This window comes from Ailuropoda melanoleuca, chromosome 3 (assembly GCF_002007445.2).
Source record: "Ailuropoda melanoleuca isolate Jingjing chromosome 3, ASM200744v2, whole genome shotgun sequence".
NCBI lineage: Eukaryota > Metazoa > Chordata > Mammalia > Carnivora > Ursidae > Ailuropoda > Ailuropoda melanoleuca.
Window position 1 is genome coordinate 80,886,522 of NC_048220.1, and position 13,237 is coordinate 80,899,758.

General features: G+C 43.1%; 1 protein-coding gene across 1 annotated transcript; it reads left to right on the forward strand.

Annotated features, from left to right (window-relative positions):
- Nucleotides 1–4,040: 4,040 nt before the first annotated feature.
- Nucleotides 4,041–11,744, forward strand: TSLP (thymic stromal lymphopoietin). The gene is made up of 6 exons (XM_002919178.4): nt 4,041–4,358; nt 5,290–5,439; nt 6,310–6,354; nt 7,014–7,148; nt 9,079–9,257; nt 10,561–11,744. Exons 1-5 carry the CDS (start codon nt 4,041–4,043, stop codon nt 9,193–9,195), a joined length of 765 nt encoding a protein of 254 aa, XP_002919224.2. The 3' UTR covers nt 9,196–9,257; nt 10,561–11,744.
- Nucleotides 11,745–13,237: the final 1,493 nt, after the last annotated feature.

Sequence of the window (13,237 nt, forward strand, 5' to 3'; positions counted from 1 at the left end):
TCCTAATAAATTATGCCAGGACAATGGGTGTAGACTGGGTCTGGCCCAACCAAATTGAAACACTCAGAATAGAGCTGTACCTTTAGGCTAGCAAGAATAAGGGGCCATTATCACCCTTAGACCTAAAAATACAAAGAAAGGGGATGGTTACCAAAACCTGAAACATAGCAAAATGAAAAGATCAACCAACTGGAGCTAGAGCCCTCAGGAGAGGACAGCATCCAGTCTAGGAGGAGCCAACCTGGAGAGAGTGGGTGAATTAAAATCACAACTTCACTGTTCTCCTACTCTCAGATTGCTTGCCAAAATCTCCCACTGGCTGAACCCAATCAGAAGCCGGAGGTCAAGGGAGCCTATTGGTGCTTATAGGCCAGCTTCCCTAGAGTATAAAGCAGGGTAGGGAAGGGTGGACAGTATATCTGCAGGTATTTGGCACAGTAAATATCGTTGCAAAAGTATTAAAATTGGATCTATCCTTCAGTTCTGAAGCATTCTAAGAAGGCTAAACTGCTACCTTTTTCCTGAACAATCTTCTCCCTGTTCATTGCCTATTACATTATAGAAGTGTTAAGTAAGCAACATCTATCACCTCCAATTGGCTGAGGGTAAGACTGTTTCTTCACACAGGAATGAGTGCAAGCGCTAGGTTTTCATACCCCTATTTGGCCTCTTTCACTACCTGATTAAAAAATATCTGGGAACATTTCTCAGCCATTGGCTGATTATATATGTATCATCAGCCTTGGAATAAAGTAAAATATAAAATATAATAAAAAATAGAATAGTTTTGTTTTGTTTTTTGCATTTGTCATAAGAAACTCCCTCACTCCACCTTCTGGTCTAGAAATGTCCCCAGTGGATCTTAGAGGAAGTATGGAGTTTGGTAAAAACCAATCAATGGTTCAAACCAACAGCAAGGCTGCTTGAGTACAAATGCGTAACGCAAAATTAATGGACAAAATGGACATGTGCCACAGTCATCACAAACCATACACTGACCAAATCACATTACATAAACACTATACCTGATTATGACCCATGAAGGGAGAATATAAAGAAAGAAAAAATGTTCACTTCTGCAAAGTGTGGCCCGTCCTTTCTGCATAAATGAGAACCAAGAAGTGTAGTGATTATATGACCAGCATCCTGGAAAATCTATTGTAATCACTTTACTTCCAGGCCCAACTACTGGGAAAAGTGCATTTTCACACTTCCCAAAATATTACCAAGCAAAAGTTGGTGTCATCTACTTTTCTTACTCCATAGTAGAAGGTCTCTCCCCTTTCATCAGTAACCCACGTGACAACCTTTCCATTTTTTAAGTCCAATGACACTATGCTTTAATAAAGTAAAAAATTTTAATTAAAAAAATAGCATCTCTTTTTCCTGACAACTTGGATCTATGTATTCAAACATAGACTGGATTTTGCATGAGGACTAGGCTACCTTAAGTATTCAGGATAGTCAAAAGAAGAGAAAGAAAGTAAATTAAAAAGAAGTCAGGGAAAGAATAAGAATGAAAAAGAGAACTATTATTAAAAACAATAACAAAAATACTAAGAAAAGAAAGGAATGACAAATCTTTCTAGCGAAGTTAAGAGAAAAAGAGCTGTGTTATGGGTCATTTTCTGGCCTAGTTCATGGGTGAGAGCATTGCCTAAGCTCTCTGAGTAATCACAGTGCTACAAACAATCTCACTTCTGTTTCCTACCATAAGAAAGACACCACTCTTAACCTAACCTAGTATTTCCTTAACTACACATATAGATACTGTTCACACCTTCAGCGTCTGAACAAATGGAAAGAGAAAGAAAACAGAAAGTTATTTAGCCCACCAGGAATTTTCAGAGATTCCCTTATCTGAGTCGTAGCCCCAGGCAAGCCATAAGTGGATTCTAGCAGGAAGGCAGCAAAAAGCTAGGAAAAAAGGAATCTCTCTAGAGAGATTCTTTCATATGAAATAATGTGCTTCCTAACGATTCAAAGAAGGTTAATGTACTTTAATCTATTGAGGATTTATTGAGTATCTATTACGTGCAGCACAAAAGACAGACCTGTGGTGGTTATGATGAGGATCACAGACATAAGACAAATTGGCTTCCCCAAAGAGACTAGTGGAACCCTTCCTGTTCTCTCCTTTGCAATGGTTGCTTGGAAAATCAGAACCACTTTTGAGCTTGTCTTAATTCCCCAGTTTTCTTTTTAAACTAAAGTATAACTGACACACAATGTTACATTAGTTTCAGATGTAAGACATAATGATTTGACAATCTATTCCTTACGCTATGCTCACCATAAGCATAGCTACCATCTGTCACCGTACAATGCTAATTCAATACCATTGACTATATTCTCTGTGTTGTACCTTTTATTCTCATGATGTATTCATCCATAACTGGGCGCCTGTATCCCCTATACCCCTTCACCCTTAATTCTCTAGTTCTTAATAATGTTATTCTATGGCTTCTTGTACCTGATCCACACTTCCTTTAATTCTTTGGTTTCTTTCTTTTGCTTTATCTTGACTGTTTCTGACCTTTGGGTACCAATACGTTTACTGCAAGACACTTCAAATGTTTTTGGAAAAAGTAAATTGATGTTGAACAAATCAATTATTATAAAACATTTCTTGCTTCTAAAGACCTCACAGTCTAATAAAAAGATAAAGTTGAAAAATATTATTGAAATACTACATCATGAATGGAGATCATAAAAGAGAAGCCCAAAATAAATATGTCTTAAAGGGGAGTGACACCACATCCAGGTAGGAGACCACTTTTGGAGATGTCCAGTGAAATGTGCATTGAATGACAGGAGAATATCAACACCTGAGGGCGTGAAGCTGGGAAGAAGAAAGCTTAGGGCACATTTAGAGGATATTAACGGTCAGATACTATTTGGCAGAACCCTAAGAGAATGAAGGAGATAAGACTGGAAAGACAGCTGGGAGCCAAGCGATTGTATATGTCAAGGCAACAGGAAGTCTATCGAGCAGAAAAGTGATATGATCAAAGCGATCTCAGAGGTCACATAGTTACAAATAAGGAAATTAGGGGCCCTGGGGATAAGTGCTTAGCAGTATGTTTAACAGGCAAAGAGATGGCTTCCAGGACGCCTGAGGAGGAGGCATCCTGTCTGCATAATCTCTACAAAGACCCACATAGATGCCAAGTTTTAAAAGAAAAAGTAAAGGATGGGAGACAACTCCGTTATACCCTAGAAAAATGCAAGTTGAACCTCACGGAGGGCTGCTTTCTTCTGTCCCTACTCCCATCAGCATATCCCAACCCAGTGAAGAAATCTATCTCTAGCTCCTGCTTGCTGACCAGAAACACCTCTGATGTCACAGGAGATGAATCAAGCTTTGGCATCATCCCACGATACCCTGAAAAGTTGGTGATGGGGGAGAGGGGCAGCGAGATTTCTTTCCCGGAGGACGCTGCCATGACAAAAAAACTCTGAACTTGGAGGATTCCAGAAAAGCCCATTTGGAAGTCATCGGTGAATCAGCGCCTTTCCATGACTCGGGTTAGCGCCGCAGTCTTTATCCCCAGGCCCTAACTAGCGTACCGGTGCAGCTGTTGAGCGCCTTCCATGAAAAAACGTTCACTTCTGGCCTGAGTCCCCACCCCACCCCCACCCCTGAGCGTCTGCTTTTCCCGCTCCCCTCGCCACCCCCTGCAGTTGTTCCCAGGCACCGCGTGGCCTGTGACCTTTGCTAGGACTCACGTGGGGCGCCCTGCCTGCCTCAGCTGCTTCGGCGATGATTCCTAGGAACTTCCCAAGGACCAGGGCTCTGCACGCTCTGACACGCAAGGGGTGGGGGTGAGGGAAGGAAGAGGGGAGCTGGTTGTCTGGAGAGCCCCGAGCGGCGCGGGCCAAGCTCGGGCGGAGCGGGGTTCATCCCCCAGAAGCCCAGTCAGCGTCGGCCTTCCGTCCCTTCGACCCCTGTTGGCGTTGCCACAGCCCGGGAGGCGGCTAGACACCCTCTCGGGCTCTCTCCCTGACTCACTTCGCTGCGCTTCAACTCCCTTTTCTGGATGAACGAGGGTTTGCAAGTACAAATCCGCGCCCGCCACCTCGTTGTCTCTCCTGTCCCTACAACCCGCGCGGTGCTCAAGCCTGAGGCGACCGCAGCTGTCCAGGCTGCGCCGCGCGGGACTAAGCGCCTGGGACGCACGGGCGCACGAACCCTGCGCGCCTCCGCAAGAGCCGCGCGCTGGACAGCACCCTCCCTGCGCGCGCAAGGCTGCGCGCCACGTGGCGCGGTGGGGCCCCGCTTCGTGTCTGGCGCCCTCGCCCTTCGCCGGCCTTGGGGGTGGGGCTGTGAAGGGGGATGGGCGTTGGGCTTTGCGGTTGTAAGGTTTCCTGACACCTATAGAACGTGCTAGAGAAGACCGCAGCCCCTGAGGTGCCCGCAATCACCCAAGAGCAGGCGCTTCTTTTCCTGAAATTAGTAAGGGCGCTTTGAAAAGTGAGTGTTTTGAGGGCGAGCCCCCATCCGATCTTTTCCCATTCATTTCAACTTCGTATCAGCTCCGTGCCTAAGATTCGGGTCACTATTGCATTTTAATGCCTTCACGCGGAAGTGCAGCCCAAGCCTGAGGCTGTACCCACCTTCCAAAGCATCCCATTAAGTGAGCACGTGTGTTTTCTCAGTTGCCACAGAAGGAAAGAACTAGTCGAAAGTGGCCAAAAGAAATACTAAGGGTGTACGGTATGCATGACCATCGGTACCTAGTTCTTAGAGTGGGTGCCGTTTTGGGGTGTTTTTTCCAACAAGAAAGGGGCTTAGCTACGGAAATGGCCCTGTAGGAGAAAGATATAGGTATCTGTTTCTTAAAGCGCTTTCAGGTACGTATCAAGGGTTTAGGGGAAAGATAAAAAGGAGGAAGGTGAGGGAAATTCCTGATGATTTTACCAATGTGAAAATTCCATAGATTTGGCTAGCTCTATTTTTTCTTTCATGTAATCAATTCAGAGTTCTATAAAGGAAGAGAATGACATCAAGGAAAATCATTGGCCTAGAAGAAAAGAGCCCGTAGGCGTTTAGGTGTTATATATGTGGAGCCAGAAAGCTCTGGAGCATCAGGGAGACTCCAACTTAAGGCAACAGCATGGGTGAATATGGGCTTCAAGTGCACTGGGAGTGAGAGGCAAAGAGTGGTGTCTGGGCACAATACCCCTAAGGCAGGCCTTGCAGATCTAAAGGCAATTCAATGTGGTGGGAAAGAGTTTAGTGCGAAACTGGGGTGGGATTGGGTTTCCAAGTACATTACCTGATACTTATTTGTTCTGTCAGTTTTTTTCAGGAAAATCTTCATCTTGCAACTGGTAGGGCTGGTGCTAACCTACAATTTTACTGGCTGTGACTTTGAGAAGATTAGAAAGAAGTATCAGGAAGTCATTTATCAAGCCCTGGAGAAGTACATGAATGGGGTAAGTGAAGAAGCATTTTTTTTAAAAAAATAGGTGTGTTTTCATCAAAAGGGTAGTCATACCCACATACAAACTACAATTTAAATTTTAAGGAAAGAAAAATAATGTGGAAAAAAATCATAGCCTAGCATTTTGTCAAAAAATTTTACAAGTGACATTTAAATATATTGGCCTCTCAGATGACAACTTAGACATTGGCACACACTAAGAGTGCAGACACTGGTGAGGAGCATACATGGATAGATAACACATATCTACCAAGGAGTCTATTCTCTGCCAAAGTGCTGCTCCAGCAGGGCGGTAGAAAGAAGACTGCGGGAAAGGGCTTGAGACAGAAAGGAGAGTAAAAAAGAGGGAATTCTTGGGAGCTAAGCCCTAACTAGAGATAAGAGCCCTGGGAAAGGCACATTTCAGGTCTTTTTAGTGTTATAGAAGCCTTAGAATGCCATTATGGGATAAGGTGCGCTTCAGAGTTGTAATATACCGTAGTAATCATTTTCCTGATTATTCTAATTTCTGGATAGAGCATGTATATGTGAAATGCATGAATGGCTACAAGGCAGATGTGGCCATTCGAGAGGTGGTATTATTGCTCACCTGTGTAGACCTATGCAACTGTGCCCAGTTTGGGGGGGGTGCTCTCTCTAGGACCAGGGTCCTTTGATAGCCAGTTTCAAACAGGTACCATCTGAACTCAAAGGGTTTCACTCCCTTGTCAATGACAAGAACAGAAGCACAGGGAGCAAGTGCCTAAGCGGAAACTGCTTTCAGAGCATCCTTTAAACCTGGGAGCAGGCGGGGGTGGGGGTTATGATTTCTCCTGTGAACTAAATCTTTACCATTCTTGTCATATAAATGTTTTTCTTCCAGACCAAAAGCACCGAATTCAACAACCCCATCTACTGTGAAGACCCGGTGAGTGGGTGGGTGGTCAGTACTGCTGGCCTTCCTGGGAGCGGGTGTCCTGCGCGGCGTAGAACCGCAGGCGGCGCCGGGGCTCCCAGGCGACGCCGACACGTCACGACGCCGGGCTGCGGGAACCCTCTGGGCCGGCGCCCGGCTCGGGGTACTCCGTCGGTTCCAAGTTAGGGCAAGGCAGCCTCCCTCGAGAGTAGCGGGATTCCGGGACAGCTCTCCTCCCCCTCCGCCACCCCCGGGAGGAAAGGCAAATCGGGAACCGGGAGCGGGCAACGACGTCAGGGGAGCCTCTCCCGGGCTGCGGAGGCTCGGCTCTTGGCGCCGCCTCTTGGCCGCCGTGTGGGCGGCGGGACCCGGGCGGAGCGCGAGCCGCACGCGCCCTTTCTGCTCCGGCGCCGCGGCCACTCTCAAAACGCCCTGCCTCCTCCTCCCGCCGTGGGCTTTTTCTTTCTCCTTGACCGAGACCTCTTCCTTCCGTTCAAAGCGAGTTTGTTGGGGCTCCCGCTCCCCCTCCCGCACCTTCCCCGCGCATCTTTCACTTATTTCTTACCGACTGTGATTTTTGGTTTTGTCTTGTTTTGTTTCTTTACTGTTTTTTGTGGCTTTCTTTCCTGGCGTTTTTCTCTTTTCCCGTAAACCTTGCCGCCCGTGAGCAGCCAGACTGCCTCGCTAAAATCGAACGCATTACCTTCCATCCCACCCACGACTGCACGTCTCTCGCCGAGGAAATCTTTGCAATAGGAACTAGGGCTACGCTCACTCTCCAGTGCCCCGGCTACTCCGGAATGCAGGTAAACCAATGCATTGGACTCTCGCTTTCCATAGCCTTGGAATTAACTATAGTTAAAGTCGAACTTTGTTGCAGAAGTCGTTATGATATTTATTCAGGACCTATCTTTCCAGGAGCAAATGAGCCGGGTCGTTCACGCAGGAACCCCAAACCCACCTTTTTCTGGGATTCTGATTGTTTTGGCAGAATTATAGTTCTGAATTTTAGGCAGTGTTTCCAGGTATGATCAGTGAGTCTCCTACGTCCTGGCTGCCCGAGCATGGGAGGGTGATTATCCAAAGTGCTAATTCCCAAGGACCCAACCTAGACCTTCAAAATCACAATCCCCATGCATGGGCTCCTACTGACATTCTTATCCATTCCAAACTTTGAGCAGCACTGCTCGGGTTTATCACTTAATAATGTGCTTCTTTCTTAAAATGTTAAGTTATACATTAAATCTACCCATATTTGCTTAATGCTTGTATGGCTGTCTCTTACATAATGGATTTTTGCATATGCACTACATGCATTTGAATGGATGTGTAACTTTAAATAGAAACAATAGTGCGGAGTTAAGAGCTGGAAGTCTGGAGAAGGTCTTGCCTGACTTTGAATCCTAGCCCCAAAACTTCTAACTTGACATTTCTAGGCTCTGTGCGCCTAGTTTCATCTGCGAAATGAGGGTCATATTAGCAAATCCCATATACAGTGTTATGAGGATTAAATGAGTCAATACATGTTAAAGTACTTAGAGTAGTGCCTGGCACATAGCAGGTCTTCAATAAATATTTATTTCAGCAGGCAAGTAAAATAGGGCATTTATCACCCAGATGACAAATTTAAAAAAGACAAAAAAGAGACAAGAGTAGGTATGTATGACTACGCCTGCCTATTAACTGGTGACTTTTCTCAGTCTCAGTGTAGCCAAGGCTGTCACTATTTTAGGGATTAAAGATTGAGCCATATGGTCCATCCGGATTGGGCTTGAGTTAAACACTCAATACCAGACAGCCATGTGAAATACCTGTTTGGCTCTATGCCTTCTATCAAAGAGACTGGCAAATCTACAGATGGCCATGGTGACATCATCCATATGAAGAGCATAGAAGACGGTCCACTTCAAGTTCTGGACAGCATGTGAGAAAGAGAGTCTGAGTAATTTATTTCAGCCCCTTCCCAAGCCCAAAGGGAGAGTCTAAGACCAATAATATTTATGATTCAGCAGATTTTAGATTATAAGATTTTTGCTTAGTAACCTGATAAATTTGATTGATCTGAATACTGTGCGTCTAGAAGGCCCAGTTTGTTACTATCCAAGAGTAACTCAGGTGAAGGAATACATGGGAAGATTATCACAATCTTTTTTTTTTTTTTAAGTTTAAACTCCTCTTTAGTCTGTGGCACATGTAGGTGGTAGGTGGTGGGAAGGACAGAAAGGAGGAGCACTTTGGGTCCAAATAACAGGTCTACTGGATTATATCCATAAAGAGGCATACACCGTGTTCTTGATGAACTTATGGTCTTGTCAGAGAGATCATGAAACCATCAACTGAGTCATTTATTTAGTCACTCAATAAGTATTCAGTGTTTCCTACGTAAAAGACATTGTGCTCAGCACTACAGGGAATATCCATGATGCAATAATAAAAACAACATGTAAGTGAGAGCCACGTTAAATGAAACACACTCCGAAGCACTAGAAGAGTTTCCAAAAGAAAAGTCTGAGCAAATAGCAGAGGCCTTGTAATGGAGGTGGTGCTTGGCTTTGAACTGAGAGTAGGTGGGTGGAGAGATGGGAGGGCATTCCTCTGGAGAAAGCACACAGGAGCAGCCAGTGAGCGGGTGTTTTGGGGACACACTGAGAGATGGATTTGCATCAAGAAAACCCTGACACTCGATAGTTGTTAAAGATAGAGACAGTCTTGACGATTGATTCTTCTCTTCCACAGATAAATAATACCCAGGCAAAGAAGAAAAGAAAGAAAAGAAAAGTCACAACAAATAAATGCCGGGAACAAGTTGCATACTTAATAGGACTGTGGCGTCGTTTCAGTCGCATTTCATAGAAACAAAATACACCTTCCTTAGGGCTGTATTTCATAGCAACAAAGTAAATCATCTTTATTAGGTAGACGTAATGTTAACTCTAACTGTGACATTTAAAAGACCACCGATAGTTATTTTTTAATTGTGGTAGGGTTTCTTAACTTACATTGTTTGATGTGGGCTTATAAGGCAGGGTAAATATATCCCTCAAATGCAGGGGGATATAATGGTGATGCTTGAGCCACTGGCTGTGTGAAGTAATTTTCAGCGGCACCTGCAAAAGCCTTACTTCAAGGGAAGGCACTAAACGTGACGTAGAAGGGGAGAGGAGAAGGTTAAGGCAGGACAAGCTTGACCTCAATAGCATGTAAACATCTGTTTAAAAGGCAAGCATTTCTTCTACATGTACTAATACTTATTATGTTCTCATACCAAAAACATACAAAAGAAGAAAATAAAAGCAAAAGGGGGTGCACAAAAAGTTGTACATATAATGAAGCAATTTGAAAGACTTTCCAAGCAAAATATTGTGGAAGTTTTGTAAATCAAGTTCTAAAAATTATCTGACAAGAGAGATATATATGCAAGTAGATTCTGAAGAAGTGCCTTTGTCAAAGCTAAAATATGTATTTTTTAAAATTTATGGAATATATTTTTAATTTATTTGTAAGCACTTTTTAAAATGTACATATTGCTTTGTAATTGACACTATATATTTCTTTTTTTTTTTTTAAAGATTTTATTTATTTATTCGACAGAGATAGAGACAGCCAGCGAGAGAGGGAGCACAAGCAGGGGGAGTGGGAGAGGAAGAGGCAGGCTCATAGCGGAGGAGCCTGATGTGGGGCTCGATCCCATAACACCGGGATCACGCCCTGAGCCGAAGGCAGACGCTTAACCGCTGTGCCGCCCAGGCGCCCCGAAACTATATATTTCTTAATAAAACAATTGTCAAATTATCTTCTTCTGAATAGTCTTTTTGATGTAGTTAGTAGAAAGTTTCACACACAACTTTCTGAGGGGCATCACTTTTCTTCAGTTTTTTTCTGAGGTCTAGCCTTAATTTTTATTTGTTTTAATTAAAAATGCTTTTTACAGGGCTCCTGGGTGGCTCAGGCTTTGAGCGTCTGCGTTTGGCTCAGGGCACGATCCCAGGGTCCGGGGATTGAGCCCTGCATCAGGCTTCCTGCTCTGCTGGGAGTCTGCTTCTCCCTCTCCCACTCCCCCTGCCTGTGTTCCCTCTCTCAGAGCTGGCTGTTTCTCTCTGTCAAATAAATAAATAAAATCTTAAAAAAAAAAAAAAAAGACCTGCTTTCAGTTTGTAGAAGTATGCTTTAAAAAAATGTTTTTTACTGAGGTATAATTGACATATAACATTATTTTAGTTTCAGGTGTACAACATAGTGATTCAGCATTTGTATATACCGCAAAATGATTGTCACACCCAGTAAGCCTGGTTAGTATCTGTGATGAAACTAATTTTTTTGTGATGAAAACTTTTAAGATCTACATTTCTTCAGTTCGTTACTTCCCGTCATCCTTGAAGCCCACTGGCTACTCCCCTCTTGCTTTGTGCCTTGGCCCTGCATATGGAGAGAATATTTGGGGATAGGTGGCTTCAACATGCATTCCAATCATCTTTTTCCTAAGTTGTGCCTCTAGTCCTCTCTTCCCCTGTTTAACTTCCCCCACATCTGGAAGAGACAATGGAGTCTAAGATAAACAATGCCAAATCCATTCTCCTATTCTGGAATGCCTCCTGCCAGCTAGAGCAGCGGGTACCCTCTTGCTCACCTTCCAGTGGGAGGGCCCCCCAGCCACAGAGCCCAGGCCAAAATAGAGCAGATAGTAGTACCCTGATTTTTCCTTAAGTGGAAACTTTCCCCTGACCACTGCTCTGAGGGCTGGTGCTCACAGAATAAGAGAGGTTCAAGGTTTCCAAATCCATCTTACCTGCCAACAGGTAAGAGGAAACTTACATTATGTATCCAAAAAGCATTTATGGAGCACCTAGTGTGTGCCATGCCTTCAGCCAAGTACCAGGGATACAGAAGTAAATAAAACACAGCTTTTACCCAGAGAAGCTCAGAATGTTAATGAATAGGCACTTTCCTTTGCCCTGAGAGAATTTCCTATGCCGTCTTTCCAAAAGAAAGTTCTCTAAAGAAAGACCCAACCCAGGGCCCTAAATGCCATCATAAGAGGAACTCCTTTCGGTCTAGCACAGGCTAGGATTCATTAATTTCCTATGCAAAAGGTGGGGAAAGAGATGATAGTTTAACCTATTAACTCCATTTTACTAGGGGTTAATTGACGAGATTACACTAAACTGAAAAGAAATATTTTCACAATTATTCTCAAGGTGTTTGCCAATTTCCCTATAAGCAGAGAGGAATGAAGAACTGAAGATAGAACAGGAAGCTCAAAGTCATCCGACTGAATGCAGTTTCTCTGAGTTTTCTGCTTTATCTTTAAAATTTTGTGTAATTTATATATTTTATTTTTCTATGTACCCCATAGGTGTTTTAATATAAAAGCAATCATTTTAATTATTTACTATCCCCCAAAATGAAAAATAAAGCATTCAAGCATTAAACATTCACTAAGTCTTTATTTTGTGTCATCCCTGGGCACATAGCTGAGAACATGGATAACTTGAAAATCTTAAAATCTTACCAAAGGATATTTATCATTTGTGAACCTTGTGTCCCTTACCTCCTGTAACACAGCCTTAACACTTCTATAAAGAAAAAGATACTACACTTTAAAAAAAATCATTTTTATTTGCTAACTTTCACACATTCCTCCAGAATTCATATAGGCTGTGGCCAGGTTATGGTGAGATAATAACCATTAATTCCCATTGGCTTGTGACAACAACAGTTAGTTGTCACTCATGCTACAACTGGCAACTGCAAATCAGCTCCAGGTTTTGTCCACATACCTTCTCATTCCAGTACCTAGGCTGAAAAAGCAGCCCCTGTCTGGAATATGTCTTCCTCTCATGGCAGAGAGGAAAAGAGTAAGTGACTTGGCAGAAACATGCAATAACTCTTCAAGCTTCTGCTGGGACATGGTGTACATCATATATGCTCATGTACAATGACCAAAGCAAGTCAAATGTTCCCTACCGTGTCTACAAAGTATTTGCTATAAGGCCAGGGCAAAGGGCAGGGATATAAATCTTCCTATAGGGAGGGAGTATAAATATTGGGAATCCTAAAATAATATACACAGCTCATTACTCTGGGAGGGAATATGACTGATAAAGGCAAGAAAAAAATTTCACACTTTTAGCATTTTATATTTAAGTTTTCTTCATGAAGCAAATGTTTATTAAGTACCTCTTTTGTTCCAGGCACTGTTCTGAGTGCTTGTTATTTATCAATGAACAAAACAAACAAAAAAATCTCTACTTTCATCAAACTTATCCACTAAAATATTAAAATAAAATAGACCTATTAGATAAGCTAATAGTATCGTAAGCAGCTCTTCTCTCTTTTTGAATTTGAATAAATATTTGCAGGTAATTAGCATCTTGATCACCGCCAAGGCACACCCCAAACATGGCGAGAAATGTACACTGCTATTGAGAAATCCAGGGTAAAAATGAAAGTTCAAGGAAGTACAACAAGTCAAGAACCAGATAACAAGCTATCATTCTGTTAGCATCTGCTCTTTAAATACCCAAACATCCCAAGTGTTCAAGACTCTTTTGTGCCAAATACTATAAATCAAGGTTTTCTTGTTCAAGAATGTACTAATCAGATGTACAAGTTAGCTAACATGTTATTCTCACCTTTGAAATAAAATGTAACATTTTATTTTATTTTATTTTTTTTTAAAGATTTTATTTATTTATTCGACAGAGAGAGAGACAGCCAGCGAGAGAGGGAACACAAGCAGGGGGAGTGGGAGAGGAAGAAGCAGGCTCATAGCAGAAGAGCCTGATGTGGCTCGATCCCATAACGCCGGGATCACGCCCTGAGCTGAAGGCAGACGCTTAACCGCTGTGCCACCCAGGCGCCCCTAAAATGTAACATTTTAGAACTGGAAGAAATT

Coding starts and splice junctions, on each gene's coding strand:
- TSLP (XM_002919178.4), top strand. CDS start 4,041: ATGAACGAGGGTTTGCAAGTACAAATCCGCGCCCGCCACCTCGTTGTC. Junction 4,359..5,289: donor GGGCGTTGGGCTTTGCGGTT/GTAAGGTTTCCT, acceptor ACCTGATACTTA/TTTGTTCTGTCAGTTTTTTT. Junction 6,355..7,013: donor CCATCTACTGTGAAGACCCG/GTGAGTGGGTGG, acceptor GCCCGTGAGCAG/CCAGACTGCCTCGCTAAAAT.